This window comes from Drosophila suzukii, chromosome 3 (genome assembly GCF_043229965.1).
Source record: "Drosophila suzukii chromosome 3, CBGP_Dsuzu_IsoJpt1.0, whole genome shotgun sequence".
Lineage (NCBI taxonomy): Eukaryota > Metazoa > Arthropoda > Insecta > Diptera > Drosophilidae > Drosophila > Drosophila suzukii.
Genome location: NC_092082.1, coordinates 71,557,516 through 71,573,028, shown reverse-complemented (window position 1 = coordinate 71,573,028; position 15,513 = coordinate 71,557,516). Strand labels below are relative to the sequence as shown.

Below are 15,513 nucleotides of genomic sequence, written 5' to 3'. Positions count from 1 at the left end.
TTTGTTGCTGCTTGAAGTTGTTTTGGTGGACTAACCGCCGAATGAACACCGAAGTCAAGAGAGAGTCCTGAGCCCCTGAGCTTTTTTATGGTCAACATTTGTGTAGAAACATCACGAAAGCTTTCTTGTTTTTATGGCAGCTCTAAGGTCTCTGGTTTACCTTCTGCCGTTCGTGGAAATAAATTATTTGAATTTACAACCCACTTTATTTGCCTTAAATATGTAGTTGGTAACATACTTTTAGCAGAGCATCTCATGTACCACCCACCAGAATTAAGTTCCCCGTCGAGTGTTTTAATAGTCTAATCTTATTTTAGCTGTGAGGCAAATTAAGATGGTGCCAGGATATTGTTATCATATCTGTCCCCATCCTTTGTATTTCTAGGGCACTCATAACGAGGAATAGGCAAAATTTATGAGCATCTTGCGGGAAATTTATGTGGGAACCTACCAACAATCAACAAAAGAACGAGGGAATCTACTTTCCCACACAGAATGAAAAAAAGGCCTCTGGCCCTAAATCTTAGTCACTCATGCAAACGATGGCGGTACAGTGAAGCCTCTTGTGGAGCCTCCATACAATTATTTTCACACCATTCACTTCGAAAAGCATGTGGGTGTTTTTGTTTTATTTTCAATCGACGTCATTGTTCTTATTGTTATGGTACCCAATACAAATTTATATAATTGCTATTGTTCTAATAATTTCTATACCTATTCATTTGTTTTATTTACCAAGGGAACAGTTAATAGCTGACCTTTGAAGTGACTTGTTATATTACTAGACAAATAAGCAGAGATTTATATTTTTTGAACAAGGTATGGGTAAAATTATAATCATTGATGTCAATTTTACCTTTTACTAGAAATGATTCCAAGAAGTCTGGACCAAGATTATGAAAAGTTGTCTGATGTTTTGTCAATTTAAATACTTTTTCCAGAAAAATTTACGTTTCCATATTTATATTTATAGAGTAATCCTTTGACTCAACTTTCTGCCCGGAGGAGAGAATGTGTATTTTATTAATAGTTACTAGGAGCTCTTTTTTGTAGCAGAATAAAATCAAGTATACGCCCCCTTAAAACTATTATTCTGTCACAGTCAAATGACATTTTCAGACCAACTACAAAATAGCTCAGAAACTAATTTGTAGTTCTTTCAATTAAATGCACTTAACTCGTTGAAAAGCGGAGATAAAAGGGTGGGCGAACCGGAAAAAGAATGGCAAACTGATGTCAGTTCCTGGCGGCATTGTTTACTTTGACATGTAGTCAACAAGCGGTCTTTTTACAACTCCGCTGGGCACATAACGCTTGAAATCGCATAAACATTGCTGGACCAACCCCTTTCTCGAAGCATAATCTAAGGTTTTAATTTTTTTTCTAGTTCTGTGTACCCTGCGGTCGCACAGTTTTTAGTACTAGTATTTTATTCTCATTGTTGGGGATTTGTTTTGCATGCAGGGCAGCCTTGAAATTTCTTGGAAAAGCACAAGGACAATTCTTTTTTGCTTCACGTTGTGTGAAAAGGACAAAGAAGGGATCAAGTGAAAAAAATGTGGGACATAATTAAAGAATACCTGAAGAAGGGAAAGGAAAATCCAAAGTGAATGCTAAAATCAAAGAGTTCCTTATGGCAGAGTCAATTTAAATTAAATTTATATTAACATGATATCATATAATATTAATAGTACTTAAAACCATGCCTTTCCAGCAAAATAACATTATATTTCAACATGTTGCCAAGGTCTTTAAGATATTACGGGTAAAATAAAAAATGGACATCCTTTTAATTACTTGCCAGGTTTTCAGCAGCTTAAATACAAGTCTTTTGCATCTCTGACACTGGCCGAATTAACTCGAACATTATCAGAAGTAATTATTGATTTTCGTCTCACCAATCAAATTAAAAACAATCAGAAAGGGTTAAGGTAATGAAACGACTACTTGGTCCCCTTTGAATTTATATTCATTTATTTATATCACCAGCATTGTAGTGAGAAATGCACTATTGCATTCTTTTGGATAGTTATTTTATGGAACTTGTAAAGAATTCCTGCAAATATTTATCCCACTTTTATTGGCTACAATTTCCCAGTCGGATAGCTGAAATAAGTGGATGGCTTCTGCGAGTGACATTCGTTCCCTGTTAAATGTGTTCAAAGTACACACGCTCGGTTACATGTAAATAAGCATTCAAATAGCTTACGCCCTCATGCATAAATAATTTAATTGCATGCGAGGCTCGAGTGTTGGCATAAAAAATAAAATGCAATTAATACGCGATTCGATACGAAAATAAACAGGCAGAACAGGTGCTAAAAATGGCCTTTAATCATATTGTTCGGTTTTTTTGGGGGGGATGGGAAACCCATGGTGCGGTACAACACGTATACGCAGTGTGGTACGGCAGGCGTTATAGCATACAAGGTAAGGCAGAGAAAAAGCAGAGGAAAAGCAGGAAAAGCGGCAAGAGCAACAGCTACAGTAACTCAGCCAAGTGTAACTCCCTGCCTTGTCGCCTGAAATCTGGCTTTGTCCTTCGCTCCGTTCACTGGGCTTCCTTAATGGCTCAGTCGGCAGTCAGCAGTCTGGATACCGAATCCAGCAGTTGCCAGCATTTATGGCAGCATTTATCGAGGCCCGGATTTCAACCTCGATTTTGGGGGCAGCTCCCACCGGCGTTGCTAAAAATTTATTAGCCCGCTGATTTATTTGTTCAATTGCATGTCGCACGGTCGGAAAGTCACGGCATGATTTTGATATGGGTACGTGCCGCAAAGGCATTTTTAATGTCTTGCCTTCGCACACAAAAAACCATTGAAAGCAGTTTTAATTTTAAAATTTTTTGGGGTAACACGCCTAACAACCACTCTATTCAAACAATTATAAATACAAATTCAATACTTCCTAGATCCAAAAATAGCCCTATAAGTAATTACTAATTAACCCGATTAATTTTTCCGAAGTGTAGGTAGTTATTAAGGCACACCTGCCGAGTTCGCATGTCCTTAAAAATGACTTCCACATGCATAATTGATAGGTTATTATTAACCCTCAAGGTTGATCAAGGGAGTTGACATAAGTTCACGCCTGTGGTATAAAGGGTAGGATAATTCTGTGGCATGTAGAACACTTTCACCTTTCAGGCTAAAAAAGTGGGGGTTTAGTTATAATTAAAAGTAGCTCTCAAAAAGTTCAAGGTATCAATTTGCTAACAAGGTTGTTTTTCCTCAATGCTAAGATGTTTTAAGTATGGCCAAAAGCATTCAATCATTCAGTCAAATATTGCTGACAGCTCTTAAAAATTTCAAGTCTTTGCCATGGCAATGCAAGCTAGACGTTTTAATTGGTTTAATAATTATCGACATTTCGACCAGCCAAAATTATCTAATGGAAGTCATTAAAATTTAATTACATGTTGAGCAAAATTCGGTTGAAGGCTTTATTGGCGAAGAAAAAGGTTCTTTTGAATTAATACTCTTTAATTTGTTACCAAATGCATTCAGCAAAATATTTAAATGGAAAAAAATTCTAGACTTAATTCTATTAAATGTACTTTCCTTTTAAATTAACCAAAAAATAAATTTTATTTATTTTACAGTCAAGTACTCAAGCAATATTATTAGAACTATCCAAAGGATATTTTACATGTTATCTGTTGTTCAATTCACAGCCAAGTTAAACTCATTCGAGTGGCAATAAAATCCTATTGTCACTCTAATTGTACATATTTGCCATGACTTCCTTGAGGACCACTTCCCATTCGAATTTGTTATTCTGTTCGTGCTGTGGTTTTTGTGGCTATTGCCACTGTCCATTTAAATCTCTTAAAACTTATTATTGTTGTGAGTGGCAGTCCATTGAATGATAGGCATTTGTATGGCTTTCAACGTCAAAGCTTATTACGACAGTAATCCGGGGGGAAATAATATCAAATATGGCCATACTTCCTGAAGCTGGCGATTGTGTAACGGAGGTATTGGATATATATTGTAATCGATTGCTGGGGATTAAATAGAATTCGAACATAGCAAGGTAATCTCTGACACAATAACATATTCTAAAGGAGATTTATATACATATATATACCTTGTGCAGTCTGCCCCAGGCGAATCCTGAAGATTTTTGGCCGACTCATGTTTATTTAATTCCCGACTTTTGGCCGTGTTTGCAAATGTTTCTACACGTGGTGGCTTTTCAGCGGCGAGGTTTAATTAAAATTCAGTAAAAGCCTCGGCCACAAAGTGGCCCAAAAAGTTGGTCCACAGGGCACACAAAGTAACTGAGCTAAATACATATGTAAACACATCATCAGGTGCTAGGTGGGCCATCTTAATGAGCCCGTTGACAGCAGAGCACGTGTCATTGATTAGCACTCGAGTGCTGGCCAGCGCAATTCTAATTCCCATTTAATATGCATGAGTCACATGGGGGGAGGATTTTTCCGGGCAGCAGTGCAAAATCTGCGAAGTGGTTTTTCCACTCGGCGATTATGAAGAGTGCACCTCATTTTCACCTATGCAGATAAACAGAAAAACCACTGGCGTTTCAAAATCCCATTTAAAAGGTGTCTAAAAGTAGGCAGCAATATAGGCGAAAGACCGACGGATTTGTTCTCGAAACACGACTTTCCCCTTTTCACTGCATACTTTTAGGCTCGTTTATAAATTAGTATAAAACCATGGTAATTTAAAGGAGTTATAGTAAAATGTACATATCAAAATTAAGCAAAATTGGGCCTAAACAAATGCAGCATAACTCGAATTTTCCTGTAATTCAAATGTTTGTTCCACACTGCTACTTCTGGTGAATTTTTCCAGAGAAAAATTTTGTTTGCACACTAAAACAATTCGAGGAATTTATGTTCAATATTATAAATTGTTGCGTTTCTAAAATTCTTCTGAATTTTAATTACATTTCCACAAAAAAAACAATATTTGTTCTGTACCTCAAAGCTTCTGTAAGATTAATTTTATACTTAGCAAGTGTAGATTAGATTTATGGAAGTTCAACTAAAATACAAAGTACGTTTTTTTCCAAAAGTCATATCCCTCACAGTATACACACCGACTTAGTAGTCAAAAACACACACTTCTAATATACATGATTATAACACACAGCGGGTTCTTAGAAAGGGGGTGGTAACATTACCGCAGAGGAAGATGAGTAATCGAAATCCTCCACCCCGTCCCTCGACGGGTCAGCGCAAACCGAGTGGTCAAAGGACGACTCTTCCTCCGCCGCCGCCGAAGCCACCACCCCCAGCACCAGCACCACCTCCAAAGACAGCTCCTGTGCCTCCTCCTCCTCCGAAACAGGCTCCTCCGCCTTCGAAACCAACTCAGCCACAAAGCGAAACTTCGGTATTGAGCCAGGCAGTCTCATTGGCTTCCAGGAGCCAGCGCTCGAACATGAGCCTGAAGAAGAATCACCTCATCTGGGTCTACGTGCTCCATGCGGCTCTCACGACCTTTGCGGTCATCCAGCTGGTGACCTTAAGGGTCATGAAACAGAACTTTGGCCTGCTGTTAAGCCCCACGGTGCCCAGCTTCGTGTGGCTGCTCCTGGCCGTGGGATGTGTCCTGATCCTGGCCTTCGTCTACTTGGCCAACCATTGTCCCTGCAACTGCCTGCTGGCCATTGTGATCGTGGAGATGGTGGTGATCTTCGTCAACTGCGAACAGTGGCCCCGCGTCTCGCTGCCCTGGATGGGTGGTATCCTGGTCATCGTCCTGGTCCTGAACATCCTGCTCTACATGATGGGCATCTATCTGCCGCTTAAACTGCTGCCCGGTCACGTCTTCATGATCATTGTCACATTATGCTGTCTAGTGATTACCGTTTCGATATACGTCATCGTGTATCTAAATGGTAATCGCTATATATTGCGTTATGCGTCGATGGTCAGTCTTCTGTACGCGGCCACCCTCATCCTCTTCACCGTCACGGTGGTCCACCAGCGGCGGTACGAGTATGTGGATAGACAGGATAATGTCCTGCAAGCTTCCATCCTGGCCATGCTCTTCGTCTATATGATCGATGTGCTCTCCACGATTGTGCGATTCAGCCAGCATCTAGTTGAGAAAATCTAAAATGTATTTGTGAAATTTAAAATCTAGTGATGACTTAATAAAATGTTGTATTATATGAACATTATTTTATTTTATAACTTAAAGTTTAAACTTGATTTCTTTGTTATTCTTATACAATTATTATTACGAATTTAAATTTTCTCAAAATAAAGCTAACATTAGTTTAAAAACGTACTACATTGGCTTAAGTTTGCTGATTTAAGCTTGTAAATATTATTAAGCTCTTTATTTTTCAAATATTTATTTAAAAATTGCTCTCATCTTACTTACCATATCTTAATAGTGCCATGATTTATTCATATATGTATGTTTTATTACTTACATGTGTTTTTATTTGCTGACGCGTGCAAATTTGTTAGACAATGGCAAGCCTTTAGGCCCACACTTTGTGCCTAGACTCAGGTTATCGAACTCGAATCCCATAGGTTGTTTGCATATATTTGCAGATATGTGTACGGGTGTAGATGCTCTTAGCGACAAGTTCCTTTTTGTGGCCATTTCGTGTTTTATCTAAGCCCTTCTAGGCGATTACACAGACAGTCGGACAAAGGGAAACGAAAACGGAAACGGATAGGACCCGCGGCAGAAATGAAAGTAAAACAAATCATTCCCAGGCCCAGCCATATTTTTCGGTATTTCAACGTTTCCTTGTCCCCCTGCAAAGGTATATTTGGATTTGCCTCCGTTTGTCCACTTCAATGAATCTGAATCCATCCATATCCCCTCCATGGGCCACTCAAAATTGTAGATTTTGTTTGGGTTCAACTTATGCTAATATCATAAATTCTATTTTCGTTGAAAAGCTTTTAACTCTTTAAAAATAGTTTGCCACCAGCAGGTCCAGCAGGATAATGGCCCCAAGAGGGGGATTTTCCATGACAAGAGAGCTGGTTATTTACTCAACCACAAGTTGCACATTAAAATGCAATCCAAGGGCATTGTTTTTCAGCCAGTTGTGGGTGTGTGTACATTGTATATATATGTGGGACCCTGTGAGTCCAAAATATGCATAGTATTCTTATTGAAGGTTACATAAGGTCAAAAATATAAAATGCAAGAGTTAGTTTAAGCTTTAAATCAACAGTACATGCCTTTTTTAACAGAAACAGTTTGTCAGCGAAGTGTGACACAATATTAAAAGGTGTATTACAAAGGACTCATCTTAAAGACTAAATAAAAACAATCTCTCTGTTTTCTAAAAATTAAATATATTTCTATAAAGTCCGTCTAATGTTTACCAATTTGTAAAGCCAACACCTTGCCTTTAATATAGCCCTATTATTCAAAGTCATCAAGATAGATGGCCCAATTTGGCCCGATAAACCTTGGTCAATGATAAACTTGACATCATCGCAGTCGTTATCATCATCAAAGCCACATGCTACATGAGTGGAAATTAATCATTCGGCTGCAATGTATCCTTTGTTTCGAGCCTTTGTCCTGCACATGTGACATCTGCGGAATGTCGTACATTTCTTTTCAGGAGAACTCAAGGCCATTTACTGTGCTCCATTATGCAAAGTTTTTTGTGGTCGGGTCGCAGACAGATGTATCTTTGCCTCTCTGAATAACGAGAAGCGAATCAGCCGAGACATCAAATTAATTCACGAAATTGTTCATTTGTTCAGCATGTCCTGGCCGAAATGCGTTGGCCAAAGAAGGATTTGGGGGAAATCCCCAGCAATTTGTTTCACAAATGCCGGACTCAATCATTCAGCCGGTGTCAGTCAGTGCTGCCAGTGGCCAGTTTAACAAAAACCAGAAAAGATTTCACAAAAAATTAAATTAAAAAGAAAAACGGAAAACAGAAAATGGGCAATAAATAAATTTGTTTCTTCTCGATTGAATTTTAATGGCTTGTGCAAATAGGTTTTTTTTCTGGATGTTGTTTCGTGTTAACTAATAGGATTAAAATACACAATTCCCCAATTGACTGGATACTTTTTTTAAAGGTTTTTTTTTTTTAAAGTTGACATTTTTAAAAGGTTATATCTTTCTTAGGCGCTCTTCAGGCCTGCTGCTACTTTAGATCTATAATAAAGCCCTATGTTAGCTTGTAGTTTCAATCATATGATAGCTCTAAAAATAAAATTAATAATAATGCAAAAAAATATATATATTTCTTTTTATTTTTAACTTTTGTCTTGGATACTTTTTTTTAAAAACGAATTTTTGGTTATGGGACTTTCTGTCTTTTTCCCTTAAATATAGCTCATCACTGGTGTCGTGTCAAGTTGTCTGAGCTCCTTCGAGCCCAATTCTTTTGCCCTCTGTCAACACAGAGGCTTCGCCACAAAAATGCCATGAAATCAACTTTGCGATGTAATAAGCCAAGGGCAGAAATGTTGAGGAAGAGGCTACAACTGGCGTCCCAGGAGGCGCATGCCATAAAAAGTGAAACACGTCAATAGTTTCGAGATGTCTGGCGATGGCAGGACTACAAGAAAGGGTGTCGCCTTTTTTTGTCAAGTTATGGGAGTGGGTGAATGGAAGAAAGTTGCCAACTATTTGACAAATGTCAGAACAGAATTCCCTGAGACAGGCGCAGTAGCTATGCAGATAAAAGTTGAAAATCTCTTTCCCCTCGGGTGAGTTAAGTCTGCCGGGAAAAGGCTTCAAGAATTTACATATACTTTATTTTACATATAAGTGCGTACCTTTGCAAGGATTTGAATAGTTTATAATGCTTTTTCATCTAGAAGAAACACGTTAATTGATTATTCTTACCCCTAGGAAGGAAAAATATCTATTAATCCTTAAAGATAACCTCACACCTAATTTCCCTTAACTTATAATTTTATTAGATTTGTGAAAATTTTATCAGTTCGAATTAAATTCTGCCCTCTTGAGCAGCACAAACTTTGTTAATATATATCTAAACTTTGTTCAATCTAAAATTAGATGGCAGCGCGAAATCATTTACACAGTACAATTAAAACTTTAACGATTATATGTTTGTCTTGCCAAATTGATGCGCGCCTGGAAACTTTTCGAATACCAAAATTCCTTGGCCTGCAATCCAGCGCAATCCCGTTCGCTATTCTTTGGGAATTTGTAGGCGAATTTCGGATTCCCAACAAGAATATCAATATTGACTTCAACTTGGCGAATGCCGTAGGCGATTTCTTGGTCTCCCGTTTGGGCGCCATTTAATTGCGTGAACCTTAAGCCGACTGAAGCACTTGGAGCACCCTCCAGCTGGCTGGCTTCACTTTTGATAAATGAGCTTAATCAGCTGTAGGCAGGCACTCAGCTGGTCCTCCCACCTGGCAGGTGAGATTTCGAAGGATTGCCGAGGATTGGCGACAAGTTCCGAAACAGGGGCTGACAAATTAAAACACCCCAGCCACTGGGAATGCCAAGGCTGCAGGACCATTTCCCATTTATCTGGTTTGCGGGCGTTAAAGTCAAATGAAAAACTCAGATATTGCCAGTGGGCAAATAAGTATGCTCATCATTGACGTCAGACTTGCAGGATTAATGGGCTGAGGGATTGGATCAAATCCCCTTGTTAATGCAGCATAACTTTAAGCAACTAAAGCAGTGGTCGGCACACACATACCATCACAAGTTTGCCTTGCATTAGTGTGAGTGTAACAAACACGAAGTTTGCGCGTGGCGTGCTGAAGCGAGACGTTTCTCTGCTTTGCACTGAGATCCTCTGCCGCAGCAACAAAAAAGCGAGCCGAAGTTGAGAAAAAAATGACCCGAAGACCCATGCCGAAGTCACACGAACATGTACGTTATACGTGAGCGAGCAGAGGATGGGCAGAGCACTTCCCTATGCTCACTAGATAGGCCGCTGCCGACCACTGAACTAAAGCAATTTACATTTCTGTAGTAGAGTGTGTTAAAAACCCCAGGGCAACATATTTATGTTCTTATTAAATAATACCCACGAAACTGAAATTCGAAAAAAATAAGGTAAATTCTTTCCACGTTTAAGATTTAAAATATAAGGTTTTTAATAGAATACGTATTTGATCAAATTTAATTAGAGACCTTTATTACACATGCAGTTCTACTTTAATATATTCCCCTGACAAACGTAATATATTTAGGAACCCCGTTTATTACGTTTATAATAAATAAGGTTGCCCATTAAATTTAATTAAATGCCTGCCTGTCACAGTTTAAACGGCATATATGAGCCAACTGGGTGCCATGAGTCACCCCTTAATTATAATTCCAGTTTAACTTTAATAGGTTCACCCCTTGCCAAACGTAGTTAAAAGTTCTAATATTAAATTTACAGTAAGCTTCGCATGAAGTCCAATTAGCCAACTTTATTTTCAAGAATCCTTGTAATTCTCCATGCCTTTCGCCTCTTTTACGAGCAATTCCGTTTTATCATTTTAACAGGCAGGCCACGAAAGTATGCAACAAGTCCTGCTAACGGGCTCAGTGAACTTTGCTCCTTTGACTTTGACCCTCGGCGGGCATTACGGCCACTATCATTTCCAACTCAACGGAACTATTTCTGGAGCCTTTGCCACTTTTCCCATCTGACCAAATATAACTTAATGACTTGACATCATCTAGTTGCTGAAATTAGTTTCAGCCTGGGCGAAACCACAAAGTTTGGTGCAACTGCCGCCGCCTTTTTGGGGGAATTGGCCCTAATTTGACAGGCCGCCCGGGAAAGGAGAAAGTAAAATAAACTTGTCCGAGGAGATTTAATTAAGCACTGACGGACCGAGATTCGGTGTTTTCGTATGGGATTGCGGTGCGCCGATATGTGGCCCCATCCGGATCCCTGAGTCCTGATCCCATTTCCTCGTTTCGGGGCGACCTTGTTGACATTTCGAGAGATGAAAGGCCCAGCAATATTTAGTTTTATGCGTTTGATACGCCATGTTGTCCAGGCTTAATGAATGGCCAGACAAGTGCCACTGCATCGACCACTCATAGCTGGCAATCTAGGCCTTTTCAGAAAAGCCCTAAATATTTCGGGGATCCATAAACGGGAATGAATCCCTGGAAAATGGAGTAACTTCAGGATATTAATTTTTGTTTGTTTCTAAAACTTTTTATAATATCAGCAAAATATTTACCTTGTATATAATAACCTTAATAAAATTGTAACTATTTTTATAAATATATAAATAGCTTTACTTTTATTTTCAGCACCAAAGTAAACATTAACTATTGGCAGCCTAGATATAGGATGAATTTTTGACTGAAGACGCTGCTAGGATGTAATCGATGAATTGTTGATGACAGTCAGCTACTGTCATTGATGAATTTGTGACTGATGACAGCCAACTAATGTCATCGCTGAATTTTTGATGACAGCTAGCTGTCATAAATGAGTTGTTGAAAATTTGTTTAACTAGTGATATTATAGCTGCTGTCATAGATGAAATTTTGACGACAGCCTAGCTGGTTTCATCGATGAATTTTTGACTGATGACAGCTTAGCAGCTGTCATTGATGAATTGTTGATTACAAGCTGTCATCCGTATCGTATAAAGTTTTTAAGGTCTTGGCACGTAATCCTTTACTTCTTGGGATACCGTTCGATTTGGGTATCACTCGTTATGATTGGCTATCACTACGCTAGTACTCCCCTGGTGTAAGCTGGTGCGCTTCGTCACTACGTGGACTGCTGTCCACAGTGATAATACCTCATAGGTAGCACTTCTTGTGGGTTTTCCTGCTATCTAAAATCCCCATGGAAAGTCGCTTGAAGGTCGTCGCTCTAAGGGCGGGAACCCATTTCCGAATTGTTTGCTCGTTGTATTGCAAACACATGCATAACAATTAAGTGAGTGCGCATTGCTGGTGTCCAAGCCCAAATTGCAAAATAATAAGCGGCGAATATATAACATTGTAACCTCGCCAAACCACATATATGTAAGATATACATGTCCACATGAATGAACGACCTGGTCGAAATTTGCCCACTCGGCCCACAAACGTGTGCGTGATTCTCCAGCGGGCGGTCCATTGTGTTTAGACGTGCCTTCGGGCCTCCCGACGGGTGGCAGCATATTAATTTTGTTTATTTTACTTCAATTTCGGTCCGGACGGGTCGGCTAAATACCGTTGCAAGTGTTGGTAATTGCCCCCATTTATGGCCATAACGGACGAGTGCCATAAGGGTTTTTTTCTTGTGTTTTCTCTAAGGATTCGTTATTTCTTCAGACAGCCGGCGGGCGTTCTCAGTATGAATTTTTCCCAATATTTATAATTAAATTAAAAAGTTGTTTGTCTAAGTGAATACTGTGTCGAACATATTAAATAGATAGATTTAAAATGGAAACTTGAGACTTACTCGACTGGGTTTCAGCACTTAACTTTATAATCCAAACCTAAAAGCAAGGAAGAAATGCATATTTTCCCTTCAACTAAAATTTAATTAAATACACCTTTGACTATTAAAACTTGTTGAATAGACCCACTGACAAAGGGTCTTTTAAAGCATGAAGCAATATCGAAAATCAGAAACTACTTCACCGCTTTCAATGGGCGAAGTCAAGGTGTCGTCTGGAACACGAAAGAAAATGCTCGATGCCTGGGAATGTGCGATAAAAATATTTATTTCTGAGGAATTCCACAATGACTCGTAAGTCTCAAGCTGATTTTTTTTTTTCGTCAAGGCATTGACAATGCCAATGGCAATGGCAAAGTGTATTGACTGCAGTTGAGAGAATTCCAATGAAGTGAAATGAGTTTCCGACGATTTCGGCTCCTTTGGCAATCACATCTCATGTCAGACGGGGATAAGCTGATTAATTGTTGAGCATTTGAATGCCTCTAAGTTGACAGTTGATTCGCCGATGACAAATCTCATAAGAGGCTGCATTATGGGCATGTACGAAATGTATCAAAAGTCGTTACACATTTTCCTTGCGTGCCACGTGATGTATGCGCAATGTGCAGCCGTCTGTTTAATGATGCGCTGGCTTAGTCCTGACACACACACAGATACAGATCCTGTGGAAGGCACACGCACACAGAGACACTGGTAAGAGGACATAGCAATGTCAGCAGCTGTCAGACTCGTTTTGAAGTTTTATATTTCATCAAATGCTGCCACATGGCGCTTTTGGATGAGGGCTTCCCAGCCTTACAAGCTACCCAGCTCCTCCTCCTCCTCCACTTTCACTCTCACTTTCACTTTTACTTTCCGCTGTGATGCAAAGATTATCAAGTTGTCAGACCCAGGGACATGCATTCTCATTGTCTGACTGCGAGTTAATCAAAAGATTAACCGAGACGTCGGCTGTTGTAAACAACTAGGACCAAAAATTTAATTAAATACTCTCCACCGTCTGCGACCCAAAAAGAAAACACCAGATAATCACAGGGGATTGGACAGCAGGGATACCCATTACATGGGAAAACTGATAGGCGATATTTGAAAACGGCCTTTGTTATCGAAAAACATAAATTCTTTGACTTCAGAAGTATCACTGAAGAATAAAAGTCTGAAAAGGGTTACGAAAATAAACTTAAAATGCCTAATATGTTTGGTATAAGCTTGAAAACGATGTAATATCTATCGTATATATTTAGAAGATAGAAAAACCATTTTGGAAAAGTAACACCTTTAGTTGATATATTTTAATGGGCCCTAAAAAGCCGATTTTCCCTAAGCCATACAATCTCCCACCAATAAAACCTACTGGGTAACCAAATAGAATAGGAATGTCTAAAATAAATCACCGAGGACCTAAAAAAAGGACCAAATTAGAAAAAAGAGGACCCAAGCTCTGAACATTTTATCTTTTGGTCTTTGTCGTCTTCAGTTCGCTTTGCTTTGCTTTGCGCGAATTTCGCGCTTGTTAAACATTTTACTCGCTTGGCTGCAACTGTCGGCAACAATGCAATGTCCGCCTCTACTGCCACGCCCACGCCCACGCACCGCCCCTCGAAAACTAAGGCCCCTACAACAGAACCGATTTGATAAGGACCCGGGATAAGGAAACAGTGCATAAATTTTCACTGGCCATTACTGAGGGAAAAAGGACGTCGGAAATTAAGAATGAAATGGTTTGCTGTAATTTGTGAATTAAAAGTAAATTAAATGTACAGAGAAAAATTTGTATTGTAACTTAATTCGAACATGATATTCTAGGCTTTTAGAATCAGTACTCATAATAACATAATCTCTTCAAAAACTAAAGAATTCCATAGAACATGTTTTTGGGTGTCATTATCGAGTCTTTTGTTTTGAAAAAAATGTTGTAAGCTTAAGATCTACAGTTATTTATAGGAAATACAATATAGTTTTTAAGATGATATTAAAATAAATATCATTAAATGGAAATAACAATAATACGATAAAATAGTAGCTTAAATACATATAAGTAAAAATAAAATGAAAAATTATAAAAAACCAAAACATTGCCTTAGAATTTATTTGAAAAGGTTATTCATCAATAATTTTTTCCAGTGTTGAATGTATCTTAGACCAAGTTTTTCTGCAACTGTTATTTTTGTTTTGCTGTTTTTCTGAGTTGGTGTTTGGGTTATTTGCTACCAACCGCTGCCGCATTATGATTAATTGCTGAACAAGTGGCCAGCCAGAGTTTCAAAATCCATTAGACCTTAAAGCCACACCATCTGTCGACTGCTTCATAAATACCTTAGTGCGATAGTAAGTCAGCCCTTGGAAGCCAAGCCATATAGAATAATCAAGTGCAAACAAAACGTGCGAAATTTGGCAATTGCGAGAGCTGGATTTGCTGCTGCATCCGCAACTTTCCTCTCGAGATTCGAGATTCCGGGTCCTGATGGGATGCAATGCATCAGGAGCGTGTGTCCGTGTTGATGACGTGCCAACTTGTGTCAGGGAGAACTGGAAATGAAAAACTGCTAGCTGCAGCCCTTGTTTGCGCATCCTTTCGCTTTTGACTGCGCCGGACGCAGGACATCAAGGATCTCCAGAGGGCCGAGGGTATGAGCTCCTCCGAAGTGGAAAATCGTGTGTAAATATTAATGAAATAAAATCTAAATTTTACCAACTTGTTTTCCAACGCACACCAAAACTCGTCTGCCATTCTCTAACAGAATTACTGGCTAAACCAAAAACCAACAAAAGTTTTATTTTCGAGTGGGTGAAGTCCAGAAATATTTCGTAATTTGCGTTTGTTTAAAAGCTTAACAAATGAAGTGTTTGAATATTTCATTTTAAACTAATTTCGATATAAAAGGAATTTTTATTGAAAGGATAAAGCATTCATGAAGCGATTTTATGATCATTTATTTTAATATTGTGAAGCGATTTAAATATATTTTATTACACTAATAATTAAATACATATTTTGCTTTAATTTTAGCTAAGCAAGAAATAAATGTTTAAAATCAACAAGTTAAATAGATATAAAAAGAAAATGTACTTTAAATTTTTATGGAGCCAGATAAAGAACATATATAAATGTTCTGACCCCTGTTGAAATGCCTGTCCATT

The 15,513-nt window shown here is 38.6% G+C and overlaps 1 protein-coding gene across 1 annotated transcript; it reads left to right on the top strand.

Annotated features, from left to right (window-relative positions):
- Positions 1-5,058: 5,058 nt before the first annotated feature.
- LOC108010933 (uncharacterized) lies at positions 5,059-6,164 on the top strand. Its single transcript, XM_017075941.4, has one exon. The coding sequence runs from the start codon at positions 5,166-5,168 to the stop codon at positions 6,093-6,095; it is 930 nt and encodes a 309-aa protein (XP_016931430.4). The 5' UTR covers positions 5,059-5,165; the 3' UTR covers positions 6,096-6,164.
- Positions 6,165-15,513: the final 9,349 nt, after the last annotated feature.

What these genes read in the sequence shown, in the direction of transcription:
- LOC108010933 (XM_017075941.4), top strand. Translation starts at nt 5,166, where the DNA reads ATGAGTAATCGAAATCCTCCACCCCGTCCCTCGACGGGTCAGCGCAAA.